Source organism: Trypanosoma cruzi, genomic scaffold (genome assembly GCF_000209065.1).
Source record: "Trypanosoma cruzi strain CL Brener 1047053516653 genomic scaffold, whole genome shotgun sequence".
Taxonomy (NCBI): domain Eukaryota; phylum Euglenozoa; class Kinetoplastea; order Trypanosomatida; family Trypanosomatidae; genus Trypanosoma; species Trypanosoma cruzi.
Genome location: NW_001849527.1, coordinates 53,595 through 70,681, shown reverse-complemented (window position 1 = coordinate 70,681; position 17,087 = coordinate 53,595). Strand labels below are relative to the sequence as shown.

Genomic DNA, 17,087 nt, shown 5'->3' with positions numbered 1-17,087 from the left:
AAAATTAAACAAAACACGAGTAAAAAAGCAAAAAAACAAAACTAGAAACACAAAAAAAAGGAAGCTGCACAGTATGGCTCCAGTGTGCATACACCGGCACCCAAAAATGCGTTCACGCAAACAGTTGTATACCTGTTTTGCACATGAGTGTGTCTCCGGATTGCGTTCAACGTGACGGATACAGGTAGGAACAACATGGAGCACACAGCAGGGCAGCGGAAGCAAATAAAGCAAAACACAATCATTATTTTCTCTTATTTATTTACATCGCACCACAGTGGACGCACACAAATCCCTGTGGTTGAGTGCTGGCACGCACAGCCCGCATACACCTCTTCAGCCCAGAGTGGTGTACGCCAGCGCGGATACGGCGAGCAGCAGCGGGGCACACACCCACGCAGAGCTGCTGAGGCTGCCGTCGATTTCGCGAAGACGTGACGGTACGCGGGTGGTCGTCGTGGTTGGCGCCTCTGCAGTCGTAATACTTGGTGCCTGTGTTGTAGTGGTTGTCGTGGTCGTCGTGGTCGTCGTGGTTGGTGCATATGTTTTCTTATTTTGTTTATTTGACATATTGGCCTTATCAATGACTGCATCTTCAGTAGTGGGTTTCCCATCATCTTGATCCTGTGTATTATTGGAAGTATTTGGTGGCTGTGGTGTTTCGGTTACTGTACTCGTTGTAAGTGACGCAAGAGTCTCCATGTTTTGTGAATCCTCCGTCCCTCTCCTTTCTTCGTTTTTCTCTGGTGGAGAAGGAGTTGTACTTGGCGGATCCGTTACCTGACCTGGTTCCCCTTCCTCGTCATCCTTTAAAACGGTTTTTTGTTCAGTTATATCTTCACTCCCTGTCGCGCACACGGACGGGCAGCAGCACAGGACGAGCAGCAACAGGGCGCACAGCAGACGGCACGTCATCATCGTGAGTGTGGTCGTTCAGTGGTGTGAAGCTGATCTGCACAGTGAGGGACATGGAGAGCAACAGGGAGACGAGAGGTGCGGCAGACACACACAGAGGGCACACCACATGAGGAGAGGGCAGCAGCCAGGCATGCACCGTACGCCGCACACCACGCACGACACACACTCCAATCCACGGCAGCAGGCACACACACACACAGCCCTGCCGCAACACCAACACACAGATGGAAGAGGGAGAAGCAAACAGGAGCGGCACACAAGGCTCCACCGCATGCACACACGGCGAGAGCGGTCCGTCGTGTCTGCACCCCTCACGGAGTGTACGCACACACAAAAGAAGAAAGGTGCAGCGCACACAGCAACACAAAAGCAAAGTAACAATAAAAAAAAAGATCGCCGCACACCACGTGGATTGTTGGTCCACGGGAAGTGCAGCCAATATTCACTACAAAAACAATTCAGTTGCCTTTAGCCCTCGTTCATATTCAGCGCACACCAATTCATGCAGGCCTGGGAGCCACCGCAGCCGCAGCAGCAGCACACGCAAAAAAATAGGCACAAGGAATGGAATAATGCAAGCAACCATTTATTTGTGTTTCTGTTTGGATGTTGGCAGATGCCTGCATACTTTTTTTCTTTGTCTTGCGGAGGGTACACCTTCATGCCTGGGTCGTGCGTTGGGGATTTCTGCAGGGTGCACAATTATTATGTTTTCTCCTCTTTTAAATGTTTCTTGTGTTGGTGCAGCCAATAATTCGGTTTGTGTTTTTCCTGCCCTTCGCTGGTAAAGTGATGCAATAGATGTTTGTTTTTCCTTTCGTCGCTTTGGCACCTGATTCCTCACCGTTTATTGCGGTGGAAATGAAAATATGTGAGTGAACTCCCACACACCAGAACGCACCTTCGCTCCTATTTATTGGTGCATGGAGGGACATGTGTGTTTGGTGGTGTCTCGGCCATATATATTTTGTGGGTGTACATTCCCCTGCAGGCTGAGGGCGGGATGACGCTCCGTCGCGGTGCACTTCCCTCGCATGCCGCCCACTGTGATTCATCATGCATCACCCCCTCACATACTCCGTGGTGCCACACCGCTGATATTATTGCAGCCGCTGTGATTCCGCGTACTTCACGCATTTGATTGTGCCACAATACATCCGCTCGTGTGGCCGCCGCATCCAAACAGCGGTGCCCAACACCGTGAGCGGCAGTCCACATCCCTGCATGTCCCAACGCAGTGGTGTTTGACTGTCAGCCAGGCGTCAGACAACAAGAGAGTCTTGTGCTGGCAGTACAACACACGGAGCTGCAGTGAATGACTCGGGCGGGGACGCATCTATTCGTCGCAAAGCAGTGAAAAGGAGTCGGGCAAAATAATGCCGGCTGCATTCACGACACCATATCCACAGCCAAAGCATGCGACGTGATGTGTGCTTCACTGGTGCTGTGAAATGCCTGCAGACGACGTCACTAGTGGAGGCATGCCACCCACGATCAGCGGACAGACAATAATCGGCATGGGAGGCCACAAGAGGCAGCAACGACGCCAGCAGCAGGAGCAGCTCTCTCTCTCTCTCTCTCTGTTGCCTCCGAGAAGTAAATATTCCACCAGCCACAGCTGACTGTGCCATCGTGACACTCCATGCGCGTCGTGGCTGCGTCAACACATCCTGTTCCCTGCTGCGCCTCAAAAGATGCCTCACTCCGTCCACTAAGTGCATCGGTGTGGGCCGTGCCTCGGCTGTTCGTGAGGACCACAACGATGTGAGGGTCACCGAGTCGCAGCATGTTTGTTGTGACGTTGTTGCATGGCACCCGCACACACACACACGCAGCGCCTGCATCTCTCCCTTTTGTGTCCGCCCTCTGCCGGAGTGGTCACACACACGGGCAGCAGCAAAATCACTTCACCCTCGACGATCCAAAATCAACACCGACATCCCACGCGACGCAAAGATCTCAGTTGCCAGCACGGGCTTCCTGCCGCTCTGCCATCGACGCTGAAACACGGCACAGTGCACGCACTTATTTTCCTCGTGTGCAGTCAGCCGTTTGCTTCACACATTCTTCGATGGGCTGACGTCCACAAAAGCACGCCACAAAAGGCCACTGTGATCGCACACGCTCTTGCGATGAGCGTCGGTGTGTGCATGGATCCGCTGCTCACACGTGCTGGCAGGCAGCCTGCAGTCGGTGCCCTCGTGCCAGTTCGTCGGCTCCAGCACGGAAAAGAGAAAACGGCCTATTCCCGATGCACTTATTCCCACCAGCAGCACCAACACGCTGGTCGCCAGCCGTCATTCCTCAGCACATCCAGGAATGCTGAAAAGTGACGTGGAGCTGTCAGCCAGCAATGCCACAATCCCCGCACACATGTCGGCTCCACCAGAGAAGACACACAAATCACAAACAACACCCTTCACATGTCATCCGAACATCATTCCGACACACCGCGACACGCCAAACAGAAGTATTCGTCACCCCAATGCACCTCCCCACACAATCACATAGTCCATGCACCACGCACGGCAGCAGCTCACACGCGGTCAAACAAATGTTCTTCGGATCAGTGTTATCCACGTGCTGCGGTGGGAAGTAAACAAAAGAGACGAACGGCAAAACCCCAAAAGAGTGCCACGACTGGCCGCAAGTCAACGGAACGCAGCCACTCGAATGAATTCAGTCCTCATGCCCTCAACCTCCCACCCTCCCCACAAAAGACCCAATAACCGCAAATCAAATACCCTCTCCATTAAACTTGCTGTAAAACACCAGATAAAGCCGCAGTGCCTTATGCTGTAATCCGGGGTCGTTGTCGCCTTCACGGAGACAGGCGCACATCTGTTATTCACAACGACGCTGAACACCTGCAATGGCTTCTTCAAAACGCAATCCTCCTTCCGAATCAGAAAACGCCAATGCACCATCGGCCCGTACCAAAACTTAAAAAACAGCAAAATTCCTCACACAAAAACCAAAGTAGACCGCACCACTCTGCCATCGGCCGCGGCTGGGCGCAGGAGCTGGTGCGTCCCAGCACACCATGCAGTCCTTTCTGGTCGGCTGCGTCCACAGTGTGTTTTGCACCACGGTGTCGAGGCGACTGCGCCGTGTCCGGCCCCCACTCACCTCCACAGCCTGGAAGTGCGACATCGCTCGGCCAACGCGCATCAGCGAAGGATGCTTCTGTCCGCCTGTAAGCCAATTAAGCACCGCTGCGGAGGATCGTTGGGTTCCGCGCACCCACACAGCACGAACGGCTCACAATTCTCCGAGATATTGAGGACGTGCGTGGCGTGATCTGCTTGGAAACACAGTTTAGTCAATACTTGGGAGGGCGGCGACGACCATTCTGCTGCCAGGAGATGCCGTCCTCAAGGAACCGCGACGCTTCTGCAGCCACATGGGGATCTCCCAGACCACATTTGCGCCCCTCATGCTGAGCAGCGAATTGTTGCCCGGGACGCTGTGAGCCGCAACGGGGTGGGCGTCTTCCAGCCACGGCACGCCAAGGACGCCCCGGACGGTGTCAGACGATCGGCCGTTGAAGCGGCCTGCGCCTCTCTGGGGTCGTATGACGCAGGCCGCTGGACGGACGGCTCGTCGTCTCTCGCTGAGCATGCGTCTGGATCCGCTGCGCTGCCACTTGACTCCCCGGACAGCGGAGCTCCCTGTGGGGCCTCACCGCGCAGCTGCCGGCAGCCTTGCATGCACCTGCCGAGCGGAGTGTCCTGCCACTGAGCATGGCCACAGACAGTTTTCAGTTCCCCGCCTGGCAGCACCCAAATCGCCCACACGAGTTCCTGTCGCCACAGACTCCCTCTCGGCGATGGAGTCGCTCCGCCTTTGCCCGCTGGCGGTGCACGACGACGTCACCGAGGAGAGTTGCACCGTACCGCTTTCACTGGCGGATCGAGGTCGCACTGTTGGCTCCACATTTTCCTCATGACACTGCGGAATCCCACGCAACGTGACAGCGGACGCTGACGCCGTCATGGCACGATCCCTCCCGCAGGACTGCGTCAATGCCTGGCACGTGGGCTTCCTCGCTGCAGTGAAGCGACGGAACTGAGAGGAAGTGCAGGAGGAAAAGGAAGGCGCGCACACACCGCATGACAGGCGCTTGTCGGTGTGGCGAGGACTCTGTTCCTGGTGTCAACACGGGCATCGTGCCCCGAGTGGCGGGACCGCGCACAGGCGCGATGCGACACCTGCCCACTCTTCGACAGGCCCGCACGCGCCCTGCATATCACAAGTAACCCTCTGTGTCGGTGGCGCCGTCCTTTCTTCACTGAAGAGGTCGGCCCGCCACTGCCTCCGCCGTGCCCTCTTCCAGACGTAAGCGCCGCAACCCCTTTCCGACCAGCGAGCGGCGGATTGAAGTCGTCCTGCCCAATCTGCGGCAGAGCGCGCTCGTTTGTCCGCAATATTACGGCACACGCCGGAAGTGCTCGGCCTGACGTTCCGATAGTGGGAGAGGGCCTCAACTTTGCATGCCGCAATGGCTCCACCGTCTTCTTAACAGGCGCCTCGCGCGCAGTTCGCTTCCGAAAGATCCAAGCACGCCAGCAGGAAAGACACGCAGGAAGCACAAACGCGGGCATTCGAGATGGACCAGGCCCTTCCGCCACCGCCTCATCACGGACGCCACGTGCTGCTGATCCCCGACGGACCACGGGAGACTCCGCTTCATCCACTGTGGTAATGCCCCGTCGTTGGGAATATGGACTGCGACTGTTTGGGACTGCCTCAGCCTGCAAAACGGCCTGTTTGCGGCGGAATAATTGACACTTTATTGCGGAAGGCCCTTGCGCTACTCACCTGTTGCCGGCACAACACGCAAAGAAGAGTAAACATAATGTAAGTTGTTTACATGATGAATATTGGCTGCACTTCCCGTGGACCAACAATCCACATGGTGTGCGGGGATCACCTTTTTTATTGTTATTTTGCTTTTGTGTTGCTGCGTGTGCGCTGCACCTATTCTTTTGTATGTGCATACCCTCCGTGAGGGGTGCCGACACGACGGAACGCTCTCGCCGTATGTGCATGCGCAGAGGAACCTTGGATGCGTTCTTTTTTAATTTTTGCTTTTTTACTTTGTAGAACTTCTGGTTTGCAGGGCGGCGTTCGAGATTTGCAATTGTACTGATTCCATCTGTCTCATTTTTGTGTGCGTTGCTGTTATTTTTTACTGTGCGTGACTCTCATTCCTGGATGGAACAGTGTGCGCGGCTGTGTGACTTGTCTCTCCTTTACCTTTTGCTCTGCGTTGACGGGGAGTTAGTTTGTGCTGAAGGCTGCACGCAACTGACAGGAGTGATGGCGATGATGATGACTGGCCGTGTGCTGCTGGTGTGTGCCCTCTGCGTGCTGTGGTGCGGTACTTCTGGAGCTGCTGCTGATGGAGATGTTGTTGTTTCTGGTGGGGACGACAACAGTCTGAAAGAATTATTTATTCCAGTTGCGAGATTGCAGGAAAGACAAGAACAAAGAGCAGCAGGAGCAACAGCTGACGCAAAGGCAGCAGCAGAAGCAGCAGAAACAGCGGTCGCAAAAGCAACAGTAGCAAAAGCAGCAGCAGAAGCAGCAGCAGCAGAAGCAGTAAAGGTGGCAGCAGAAGCAGCAAAGGCAGCAGCAGCGACACAAGAAGCAGCAACAGCAGCAACAGCAGCAGCAGAAGCAGCAACAGCAGCAAAAGCAGCAGCAGAAGCAGCAACAGCAGCAGAAGCAGTAGCAGAAGCAGCAGAAGAAGCAAAAGCAGCAGCAGAAGAAGCAAAAGCAGCAGCAGAAAAAGCAAAAGCAGCAGCAGAAAAAGCAAAAGAAGAAGCAGAAAAAGCAACAGAAGAAGAAAAAGCAAAAGCAGCAACAGCAAAAGCAGCAGCAGAGGCAGCAGCAGCAAAAGCAGCAGAAGCAGCAGCAGAAGCAGCAAAAGCAACAGCAGCAGCTGAAAAAGCAGCAGAAACAGCAGCCGCTGAAGCAGTGGCGGCAGAAGCAGCTGCTTTTGCAGCTGCAGAAGCAGCAGAAGCAAAAGCAAAAGAAGCAGCAGAAAAAGCAAAAGAAGAAGCAGAAAAAGCAACAGAAGAAGAAAAAGCAAAAGCAGCAACAGCAAAAACAGCAGCAGAGGCAGCAGCAGCGGAATCACTGCGAGTTACAACAGTCGGAGAAGAGGAAGTAAAAACAGCAATACATGATCAGGATAATTCAGTCGTACACCATTCTGGAGAAAAACAAGAGCTTCTACAAGAACAAGAACCTGAACCACAAGAAAAAGAACAGCATGAAAAGCGGCAACACCAACAGCGTGAACATTCCGCAGGAAATGGCGACGAAGCCGCGAACGACAATACTGCTAATGGTACAAATGCAACTGCAATTAAGGACGACAGTGACGGCAGCACCGCGGTCCCCCACACCACCTCCCCTCTTTTGCTTTTTGTTGCGTTTGCGGCTGCGGCTGCGGTGGTGGCCGCGTGAGAGTGAGGGAGAGAGCCGTGCACCGCCCGCACACACACTCGTCCTTCTCTCACTCTCTCTGTGTGTGTGTCCCCTTGCATGGACTCTCGCCCTCACCTCACCCCACGAGGCACACACATAATGTGCCCATTGTATATATTGCATGCACACCCATGCAGGCCCGTTGGTGCTCTCTTTTGCACCACACGCACCGCTGCCGTCCTGCCTGGCTGCATGGGCGGAGCACCGTAACTGTTTTTGTTTTGTTTCATTGCATTGAGTGGGCGACCTCTCTCTCTCTCTCTCTGTGTGTGTGTGTGTTTTGCTTTACGGGAGCAATGAGAGTGTGTGCGCTGGTCGTCCCACGGTTCGGCTTTTTGTTTTGTTTTTTTCCTTTTTTAATTTTTTTAATTTTTTTTCTGTTTGCTTTATAATTTTTTTGGTGCTCTTTTTTTGTTATTAATTTGTGCGTTTTAAATCTCTAATCCCTCTTTTTTTTTCTTTTTTTTTTTTTTCGTTTTTGGGGGCAATCACTATGGACGTTTTTTCTTTTCTACTCTTCCCTCTTTTAATTGTTTCTTCTGCACTCTTCCTGTGAGGGGTGCCGTGTGTTTCCCGCCCAACTGCTCCACTCGCACACCCACCGACACGCTCGTGACGACGGCCCTGTGCGCCTCGCCTGCTGCACGCATGAGGAGGGGCCGCGACGAACGGCGCGCTGAGGGAGCCGTGACGTGTGGGCGTGCGACGAGGGCCTGTGGGGCGGAGCACACATTTCTTTCCCTCTTGTTTTGTTTCTTGCGGCGAGGGCGGGCAGACATCCGCAGCGCCACACACACACAGCCACACCCTGTCGCCGTGTTTTTGTTTTCTTTTTTGTGGATGGGTGTGTGCTGCCACCGTGCGTGATTGTTGAGGTTGAGGCCGTACCGCATGTATCGCTGCCATCCAGGTGTGCCTCCTGCCATGTTGATGTGCCTCCCTGTGCTTCTCTTTTCAGCTTCTCCAACAGACACCCACACACATAAGTAGTTGCACAGCGCTTTGCAAGAATGTATTTGCACTGCCGGTTGCGTGCTTTGCTCGGTGTGTGCTGGCGCGTGACGGACGGTGCAACGATGGTCTCCTTTGGCGATGACAGTCGCTGTGTTCTCGGCACACACTTCCACACACTCTTCCTTGTCTCTCTGTGGGAGTGATTGCGGCAGCAGCGTGGTCTACGGCAGCGGCTGTTGGTGCTGCGGAGAAGGTCGAGGCGCCGAGGAACAAGAGGGCGAACCTGCTGGACGCGATTACGATGGCGGATGAAAGCTGTTTCGTTGCCTGTGCTTCGTACATTGCTATTAATGCGCCGTGTCGCTGCCTGACGGGATGCCTGCACTCGGCGCCCTTCGAGGCATTGTGTTGTTTCATTCAGTGTGATGTCACAATCATCATGGCAGCATCTTCCCTCAACGGCTCCGAGTGTGACAATACGAATGACGGCAAAGAGAGCGATGAGGATTATGGTGACGACTTGCACCGAGGGGCGGATTATTTGCGTGTCTTTGCACACGAATCCCAGGAGGGTTTGAATGCCGTCTCCACAATCCCCGGCCTTGCGGTACTGTTGGCTTTCGCGCTGTCACCCACCGTAATTAGTGCCCCATGCGTTGAGGCTGATCCATTTACCGTGGAGTTCACGCAGCAGCTCTCGAGTGTTTGTGCTGCTGGTCCCGCGTTGGCCCTTTCGCATGTATTTCAGCGTTGCCTGGCGTGTGATTTGATCTCTGTGTTGTCCAGGCCGCCTCGAGTTTTCTTTTGGTGTCCAATAAGAAACACTTTGCGTTGCGGTGGATATTTATTTGCATGGCCGTCGATGCACGTGATGATGCTCAACGGGTGTGTCTTTTGTTTGGTGGGCACGAGGGAGACTTCGGTGTGTGCCGACACCTCCGCGAAAGTCTCAGTTGACGGATCGAGGCGAAAATAAGGGAGGTCTGTCCGCTGCATCTCTCAAGGCAGCTGCGAGGCACTCCGAGCGCACAGAGTGAATGGATGGATGCCGCGCAGCTGGGGAGACCAGTTTTCTTCTTCACCCTCCGTTGCCGGGGGAATCGAGAATCCACAGCGTCACTGCCACCTGCATTTTACTGCTGGGGATCGACTGTTCTGAAGTTGCCCGTCTAATGTGAATTGCAGCGTCAGTGCAGGAAGACACTTTCACGCATTGCGAGTAGTTGCTCCAGGCTCGAGCTCATCAATACTTACAGCAGGGAGCAATGCATCTTGGTGGCCGGTGACGTTCAGACGAGTTTGTTTCACTTCACCCGCCTCGTATTTGTGGGGGACACTGCGCATCGACCCTCCCCAACAGTTCCACCACCTTCACTTTCCCCCGCCGACCGCTGCCCTCTGCTGACGGTACAGTTGTTTGGCTCCGCCAATAATGCGCTCGTGAAACGTCCTCTCCGCACTCTGCAGGATTATTGCCGTGGAGGAGTTGATGGCATATGGTGCGGGTGTGGCGTCGACAGAGTCATCCACGCATTGTTTTAGAAACATGACTCTGAGTCGTGTCAGTCATGCCGTGTGTACCTTTTCTTGTTGGGAGTCTTGTGGGTTTGTTTGAGCCCTTTTTCTCCAATTTGTTTGCTGAAAAGATCAAATGCTCTGCCGCTGCACATCGCCGGTTTTCCATGGCGGTGAATTGAGCAGATGCCGGGGGAATTTCAGGCGGAGCAAACCGAGGTTTGCCTCACTTGCTGCTTCCGCATGACGATGGGTGGTGGGCAACAGGGGAGGAGCATGCGGTGGCAGCAACTCGTGCCTTGCGGGATAAAAATTCAGACCTACCAGTGTGGCGAGAGTGCTGACGCAGAGTCCGTTACTGAGGGAACACAATATGGAGGCGGACTGCCAGCGGAGCATCGCGTGGTGGCGCGCATTTCTTTCATTGGTGGGGTGACAGCCGAGCCTTCCAATCAGCTTGACTCTGATATTCTGCTGCGCCTGATGGGACACTTTATCGCCATGGCAGAGCAGCCGTCTGACTCTCTTGTTGACATCATGGCTTGGAGAATGGGACTTTCTCTCCCATTGTACCCAACAGAGCCGGCACTGGCGCGTTGTTGCTGTGTTGATGATGACGCTGTGACGGAGGGAATAGCGGTTGTGTATTCACGATGAAACCTACCGGAGACGTATTCATCGCGTGCGTTTTCCACCTCAGCACGCGGTGGGTGGCGGTCCTTTGAGGATTATTGTGGACGGGCTGTTTAACCGCGGCCTTTTAGTGAATGAAGTCTTTGTGGAAGATGATGCGTTCCGCATGCAGCACAACGGATGCCCCCAGTACTCCTTGGAGGAGTGTAGGCGAATCCTGCGGGAATTGATGAGGGACGGCCTGCTTGTGATGTGGCATGAGGCAAGTAACCGTCGTTTGGCGCACTCAAGCAGTATCCCCTATAATGCGCCTATCGGCTGTGAATTGCATGGACACATGCAGACCGTGCACATCCTCGTGGAGCCGCAGCACGCACGTTGGGGCTTTTTCGAGTCCCCTCAATACTGTGAGTTTTTTTTTTGAATGTGCCATCGCCAGAGAGCGAGACAACCCTGGCCAAGTTGGTTGTACTTTTCCAGGGACAAGGCAGTCGAATATTTGGGTCCCGTGTGCGGTACGTTGCTCTACCCTGCCGTCTGCACTGTTGCCTCTCTAACGACATTCTTGACCCATTTTTGCCACCGAGAAAGAGAGGGCTGGCTCCGAATACCGTTTATCTGCGGACGCAACTCAGCAGTCTTACGTGCCATATCTTCCACGCGTATTTTCGAGGGTACGCGTCATTTATCTGGACGCCAACAACGCCATCGTATCATCCGATGCGACACCCTTGCACCGTTGTTGTTGTCGTCATGGTAATTTTGTTTTTTTTCCCCGACGGGAGTGAGACAGGTTTTGTTTTTCACCTGTACGATGTACTGACTCCCACTGTGGGCGCTGAGAGCGTGCAGCGGAACGATGGCGAGCCCACAGAAACTATATTGCTTAAAAAGTGGAGGGCCGTTTGTTGTGCAACTAGGAGGAGATGGTTGTGGTTCTCTCCTCCTTCTAGTTTTTGGTGGCTGTTATGTCGTTATGTGTGTGTTTCGTGTGTGGATCCCGTTTTGCAATGCGTGCAGTGTTCGAGTTGTACCTGCCACGGGAGGTCGCATCATTACCGCGCACGCAACAGCGACACTGGGACGATGTGTGTGTGTCTTTTTGCTGCACATCTTTCTATTTTCTTTTTGCCCTTCTATTCTCCGCTCTGTGCGCAGATCTGCTCACCGATTTCAGCAACTCTACTACTACTACTACTACTACTACTACTGCTGCTGCTGCTGCTCCTCTTGTACGCGGAAAATGATGATGATTGTGTGGCGTGTGTGGAGACGGAGTTGTTGTGTGGAAGCAAAGATCCCAGTGTGCACTGGCGCCCAGTCGGCGAGAGCAGCTGGACTGCGTGTCGTACTGATAAGAAACAAGACAGTCGAGATCTAACGGAAGAGGAGGCTTTCAATGCGATATTCTGCGATTTTGCGGCGAAGAGTTGCTCGGATCACGATGGCACGAATAATTCCGTAGGAACGGAGGAATATTTGACTCCTGACCTCACGACGCCCAATACCACCGATGTGTGCAGCAATGGGACAGTATCCGTGGTCCTCGGGCACCCGCCCCGCCGCCAAGGAGCCGACAAACAGCGGTGCGTGCAGCAGCGCCACACAGAGCACATCTGCTTTAAACAAGAGGATCTAAGCGAGCAGAGGAATCTTGTTCGAAGGTGACATGTCCTTGCCGACGGTGGACAGCAGCGAAATTATCATCTTGTGTGTGGAAAAACCACTGCTGCCTCTGCTTTTGGGACTGTGTGGAGTTGTGGCAGTCTTCTGAGACACGGAGTGTGGATTTGCGATTTCTCACGGAGAATATGTGCCGCGTTTTCTGCGGGCTTGCTTTTTACTTTTGTTAGTGTTGTTTTTTGCTGTTGTTTTCCTGGAATGATAAGAACCCTTTATTTACGTAATGTTCGGCTGCCGTACATTGTCATGTGTGACGTGCTTCTCCTCCTTGTTTTGTTGTTTGTTGCCCACACGCGGTGCCGGCCTCATTGCAGTGCGTCCCACGGACTACATGAAACGAGGATTGGAGGAACAGGCCGGATGCCGCAATGAAGTGCGAAGAGTGTTTTGTGTGGGCTGGTGGAAAAACAAGATATTTTTTTTTCTCATGCAGGCAATATTTATACAAAAACACAGACCTGCTGAGCTGCATGGCGTATGAAATGTTAATTCTGCTGAGGTGTTTTTTTTTTGTTTTGCGGAGGGACTCCAGTTGGGCAATCAACTACTTTTTTTGTTTTGGTATTGCTTTTTTACTTCTGGTTTGCAGGTCGGTGTGCGTGCTTCTGCAGGACTGCTGTCAGTTTTTACGGTGCGCGTTGTTGTGTGAAATGTCTTCTTTCCTTTCACTCTGCGTTGACGGGGTGTTATTTTGTGCTGAAGGCTGCACTCAAGTGACAGGAGTGATGGCGATGATGATGACTGGCCGTGTGCTGCTGGTGTGTGGCCTCTGCGTGCTGTGGTGCGGTGCCTGGTTGTGTGATGCGGCGGAGACTTCATCGAGTGCTCCGCATCGTGATAATGCGGAGTAAACGATGACTCCAGAGGAGGTGACTGAGGCTATCGAAAAGCTCGCAGAGGGAGTGCTGGACATGATTCGAGTATCTTGTCGAATGTCTTTCATTACGAGTGTAAATGCCACGTTACCCGCGCACAACGACACAGAAGTTGAGAAATGCGTAAACAAAACGGCGGTTGAGATTTCCGGCGTCACCCCTCGTGGCCGGCCTGCAGCCGCAACCACAGACGCCACTTTGGCCTCGCCATTGCCGTCGTCAAGTTCTGCTACCAGCGCCTTGCAGGGGCAGGCGCAAGGATCACCGGGTGCTGCACCAGAGCCTGTGAAACCCCCGCAGACAGATTCAGTCAATACCGAACAGCTGTCTGAAACGCCGGCCTCCACAGGCGGTGGTGAGTTGGCTGACAGGAGCAGCCATACACCGACCGACGTCGCAAGAACACATGAAGCAGGCCCAGCTGGTAACGCCACTTCCACACCGACGGCCACTCGGGGAGATTCCGAGAAGTCACCGGCGATCACCACCCGAACACTTGAGACAAACGAGACTGGCGACAGTGACGGCAGCACCGCGGTCTTCTACACCACCTCCCCTCGTTTGCTTCTTGTTGTTGCGTGTGCGGCTGCTGCTGCGGTGGTGATCGTGTGAGAGTGAGGGAGAGAGAGCTATGCACCGCCCGCACACACACTCGTCCTTCTTTCTGTGTGTGTGTCCCCTTGCATGGACTCTCGCCCTCACCTCACCCCACGAAGCACACACATAATGTGCCCATTGTATATATGCATGCACACCCATGCAGGCCCGTTGGTGCTCTCTTTTGCACGACACGCACCGCTGCCGTCCTGCCTGGCTGCATGGGCGGAGCACCGTAACTGTTTTTGTTTTGTTTTTATTGCATTGAGTGGGCGACCTCTCTCTCTCTCTGTGTGTGTGTTTTGCTTTACGGGAGCAATGAGAATGTGTGTGCTGGTCGTCCCACGCTTCGTTTTCTTTTTTATTGTTTTACTTGTTTTGTGGTTGGGTTTACTCACTTCGCGGGCTGTGTGTGTGTGTGTGACGATATGAGTAGTCTCCTTTTGTGCTATCTGTATCTCTTTGCCGTTGCCTTCTCTTGCCCCTCTTGTGCCGTGCAGCTGCTCTGCAACTGTAAGCACTGAAAAACACACGGCACATTAAAATACACACAAGCACACATACGCCATGTCGCTCACGCTGTGGAGCGGTGTGAACCCCGAGAACGCACGCACGCACAAGCTTCTGGCTGCTGCGGCCCTCGCCAACGTTGCGGTGACGCTGAAGGCGTGCGAGTACGGCCGCGAGAACGAGACGGCGGAGTACTGCCGCAACTGCAGCCCGTGCGGCCGCTACCCCGTGCTGCAGACGGAGGAGGGCTGTGTGTTCGAGTCCAACGCCATCCTGCGCCACATCGCGCGCCTTGACCGGAGCGGCGGCTTCCTGTACGGCCGCACGCCGCTGGAGGGCAGCCAGGTGGACATGTGGCTCGACTTTTCGGCAACGGAGCTGGACGCTGCCTCCGCACCGTTTGTGCACCACGCCTTCCGTGACGAGTGCGGTTCTTTATTTTGTTATGTCACTTATTTTTTTTATTTCTCTTGAATCGATTGTATGGCGCGCGTTGCGGTAACTCGCGCCTACGGGCTTTATGGTGTGGCAGCTGCGCCGCAGCAGAACGTGTTTTTTCCCGGCGGTGGTCGATGCGTCCGGCCATGTGCCAACAACCGTTCTGTGGGAAAACCGCTGTTTTATTTTGGCTTACCATAGAATTGTGTCCGCGTTTTTCGAAAAAGTGGCTCTTTTACCGCGACGGGATGGTTAGATATCAGATAATCAGGGCACGGAGACGCAGCTTCCAATGGCGGTGTACGTTTCTGGCGATGTCTTTTGCAAGGCTTTGTGGTGGTAAACACTTTTGCGGTGGTCGATGCCTTCCAAATATGCTTTTTTTTTCGTGTGCGCTCCAGCGTTACATAGAAGCCCGCATTCCATCCAACTATTCTGCGGGAAATTCGCGTCGTGGTGCCCTTTGCGGCGCGGAAATCGGCGCCTCGACGGGTGGCGGTAGCGTCCGCCAAATGCCCTTTTTTTTCTCCCCGCACGCCTTGTTCCGTGGTCGCGGCCGGCGTGGCTGCTGGGCTTTTTCGCAGTCCTTGATCAACTAACGCCCCGCGGTTTCGCAAGAGATTGCTGTTTCCAGGGCCCGTTGCAGGGCATAGATCCCCGCATCCGCGAGGTTACCGAAAATTGGTTGCTTCTTGCGGTGTGTGTTGTTGGCGCTTGCGGTTTCCTTTGCTTTTGTCGCTTTTCCTAGAGGACACCGTGGCAGAACCACGCGGAAAACAACGGCAACATCGCCCAGGATCGGTGCTGCTGGCGTGTTCGTCTGTGTTTTTTCCTTTTTTTTCAATTCTCGTGTCCATGAAAAAATTAAAAAAAATTTTGGGAAAAACTATGCCGCGACCCGGGATCGAACCAGGGACCTTCAGATCTTCAGTCTGACGCTCTCCCAACTGAGCTATCGCGGCTACGTGTTTTGTTTGAAGTTTTTTGGTGCGCAAAGAAATGTTCAAGAATTTTTTTAAATTTCGCTGTTATTTCTTGTCTTTTCTTGAATTGGCCTGCCCTCACGCGGACGTTGTGGCGCAATGGAAGCGCGTCGGATTCCGGATCCGAAGGTTGCGGGTTCGACCCCCGTCAGCGTTGGTTTTTTTCTCATTGTTTTAAACATTGTTTTTTCTCGGTATGAATTGGAAGATGCGGAGTTTGTTGGGCGTGTAGCTCAGTGGTAGAGCGTCCGTTTCGCATACGGAAGGCCTAGGGTTCGATCCCCTACTCGTCCACCTTTTTTCCTTTTTTTTGGAAATTCCGAAATTTTCGATTTTATCCTCTTGAAAACGTTTGGTGACGAGCGTTCAGAACTTCTCGTGGAAAAAAAGAATATATATAGATACATATTATATGTGTTGGTTCCTAGGAAAAAGTGGCCATGTCTGTGAATTAAAAGCGTAGTCGCACTAAACATCTCCAGGAAGATCGCCCATGCCGAATCCTCGGCGTGAATTCAGGGTTTCTTTTTTTTTTTTTTTTCCGATCTGGGACAGGCATTGCGTTTACTCTTTTCTCTGTGGTGAAAGAAAACGTGAGCGGAATGGGGGCACCAAAGGCAGAATGCATAAATAACGAGAACAACGGTGACGACCTTGGTGAGGCCACATTCCTTCTATAGCTTGCATTTTGGGGGCGAGCTTATTATTATTATCATTTTCGGTTGAATTACTTTCGGCAAAACCATAAGGTAAATAGATGCCGAGCGCCGGGTATGGCCAAAGTGTGTGGGGTTCACGTCTTACCCGCGTGCTGCACCGTGGGGAGGTGGATGTTGCAATTTTTTTTGCTTTTGACTTCTGATTCGGGCCTATAAAGAGACAGTATCCGATATACGGATAAGAAAGATGATGCGTTGGCCTGCGATGGCGTTGCGCTTTGTGTGGGAAAAACTTGTGTGTGTGTGTGTTTGTGGCATTTCCACAAACAATTCATCTCAATCGATCAATGTATGCACGGGTATCCTATATGCATATTCTTTTTGCCTTTTCTTTTATTATTATTATTTTTATTATTTACAGTTGGCTTTGGTTTAAACCTTTTGTAGATGCGAATATTTCCCCAAACACGCACAGAGATGTCCCTTCTCTATTCTCCAAATTTCCCTGGCTTGGCATCTGTTGGGGTCTTTGAGACGCCAACTAATGCATGCATGCACTTACGTGACGGCATCGTCGCGGTTTGTCGCCGCTCCCCCTAAATTCCGCATGGAACGTCTGTGCCTGAGAAATTCGTGATGATTGATGAGAACCCTTCTTTATTCAGCAATGCTGAACCCTCCACTAAAAGTAACTGCAGGCACTGAAAGCAGTGCTCACTGTACATATCACAACACCAAAAACACCTAAAGAGAGAGAGAGAAACAGAGAGGGAAGGGGGGGGGGGGGGGGGGGGGGGGGGGAAAAAAGGGAAAAAAAAAAAAAA

The 17,087-nt window shown here is 53.1% G+C and overlaps 4 protein-coding genes, 3 non-coding genes and 2 pseudogenes across 7 annotated transcripts, besides 24 other annotated features; 7 read left to right on the top strand and 2 right to left on the bottom strand.

The window, feature by feature from the left end:
* Positions 1 to 63: part of a sequence feature (T-rich) that runs on past the window's edge.
* Positions 1 to 383: part of a sequence feature (heterozygous, Esmeraldo-like haplotype) that runs on past the window's edge.
* On the bottom strand, positions 337 to 918 carry Tc00.1047053506599.70 (mucin TcMUCII, putative; the record flags this gene model as incomplete). Its single annotated transcript, XM_815542.1, has 1 exon — positions 337 to 918. One exon carries the CDS (start codon positions 916 to 918, stop codon positions 337 to 339), a length of 582 nt encoding a protein of 193 aa, XP_820635.1.
* Positions 384 to 785: a sequence feature (areas merged during assembly that could not be assigned to a particular haplotype. This can correspond to areas where the two haplotypes were merged or to regions with more than two copies in the genome that were merged during assembly.).
* Positions 449 to 536: a microsatellite.
* Positions 786 to 1,297: a sequence feature (heterozygous, non-Esmeraldo-like haplotype).
* Positions 1,298 to 12,403: a sequence feature (areas not merged during assembly with more than two copies in the genome that could not be assigned to a particular haplotype).
* Positions 2,481 to 2,500: a microsatellite.
* On the top strand, positions 6,241 to 7,395 carry Tc00.1047053506599.50 (mucin-associated surface protein (MASP), putative; the record flags this gene model as incomplete). The annotated part of the gene is made up of 1 exon (XM_815541.1): positions 6,241 to 7,395. The coding sequence occupies one exon, from the start codon at positions 6,241 to 6,243 to the stop codon at positions 7,393 to 7,395; it is 1,155 nt and encodes a 384-aa protein (XP_820634.1).
* Positions 6,414 to 6,667: a microsatellite.
* Positions 6,668 to 6,775: a sequence feature (CT-rich).
* Positions 6,780 to 6,967: a microsatellite.
* Positions 6,968 to 7,012: a sequence feature (CT-rich).
* Positions 7,017 to 7,055: a microsatellite.
* Positions 7,749 to 7,835: a sequence feature (A-rich).
* Positions 7,866 to 7,896: a microsatellite.
* Positions 8,672 to 9,346, top strand: Tc00.1047053506599.40 (uncharacterized protein; the record flags this gene model as incomplete). Its single annotated transcript, XM_815540.1, has 1 exon — positions 8,672 to 9,346. One exon carries the CDS (start codon positions 8,672 to 8,674, stop codon positions 9,344 to 9,346), a length of 675 nt encoding a protein of 224 aa, XP_820633.1.
* Tc00.1047053506599.35 lies at positions 9,838 to 11,361 on the top strand (annotated as a pseudogene).
* Positions 11,701 to 11,744: a microsatellite.
* Positions 12,404 to 13,276: a sequence feature (haploid, Esmeraldo-like haplotype).
* Positions 12,927 to 13,688, top strand: Tc00.1047053506599.30 (annotated as a pseudogene).
* Positions 13,277 to 13,322: a sequence feature (areas not merged during assembly with more than two copies in the genome that could not be assigned to a particular haplotype).
* Positions 13,323 to 14,173: a sequence feature (heterozygous, Esmeraldo-like haplotype).
* Positions 14,174 to 14,296: a sequence feature (haploid, Esmeraldo-like haplotype).
* Tc00.1047053506599.10 (elongation factor 1-gamma (EF-1-gamma), putative) lies at positions 14,241 to 14,657 on the top strand (the record flags this gene model as incomplete). The annotated part of the gene is made up of 1 exon (XM_815539.1): positions 14,241 to 14,657. One exon carries the CDS (start codon positions 14,241 to 14,243, stop codon positions 14,655 to 14,657), a length of 417 nt encoding a protein of 138 aa, XP_820632.1.
* Positions 14,297 to 14,722: a sequence feature (areas not merged during assembly with more than two copies in the genome that could not be assigned to a particular haplotype).
* Positions 14,723 to 14,952: a sequence feature (areas merged during assembly that could not be assigned to a particular haplotype. This can correspond to areas where the two haplotypes were merged or to regions with more than two copies in the genome that were merged during assembly.).
* Positions 14,953 to 17,087: a sequence feature (heterozygous, Esmeraldo-like haplotype).
* On the bottom strand, positions 15,511 to 15,583 carry Tc00.1047053506599.9. The gene has a single exon. It is a non-coding gene; the product is annotated as a tRNA-Phe (tRNA).
* Positions 15,690 to 15,761, top strand: Tc00.1047053506599.6. Its single transcript has one exon. It is a non-coding gene; the product is annotated as a tRNA-Arg (tRNA).
* Tc00.1047053506599.3 lies at positions 15,827 to 15,901 on the top strand. The gene has a single exon. It is a non-coding gene; the product is annotated as a tRNA-Ala (tRNA).
* Positions 16,655 to 16,681: a sequence feature (AT_rich).
* Positions 17,033 to 17,064: a microsatellite.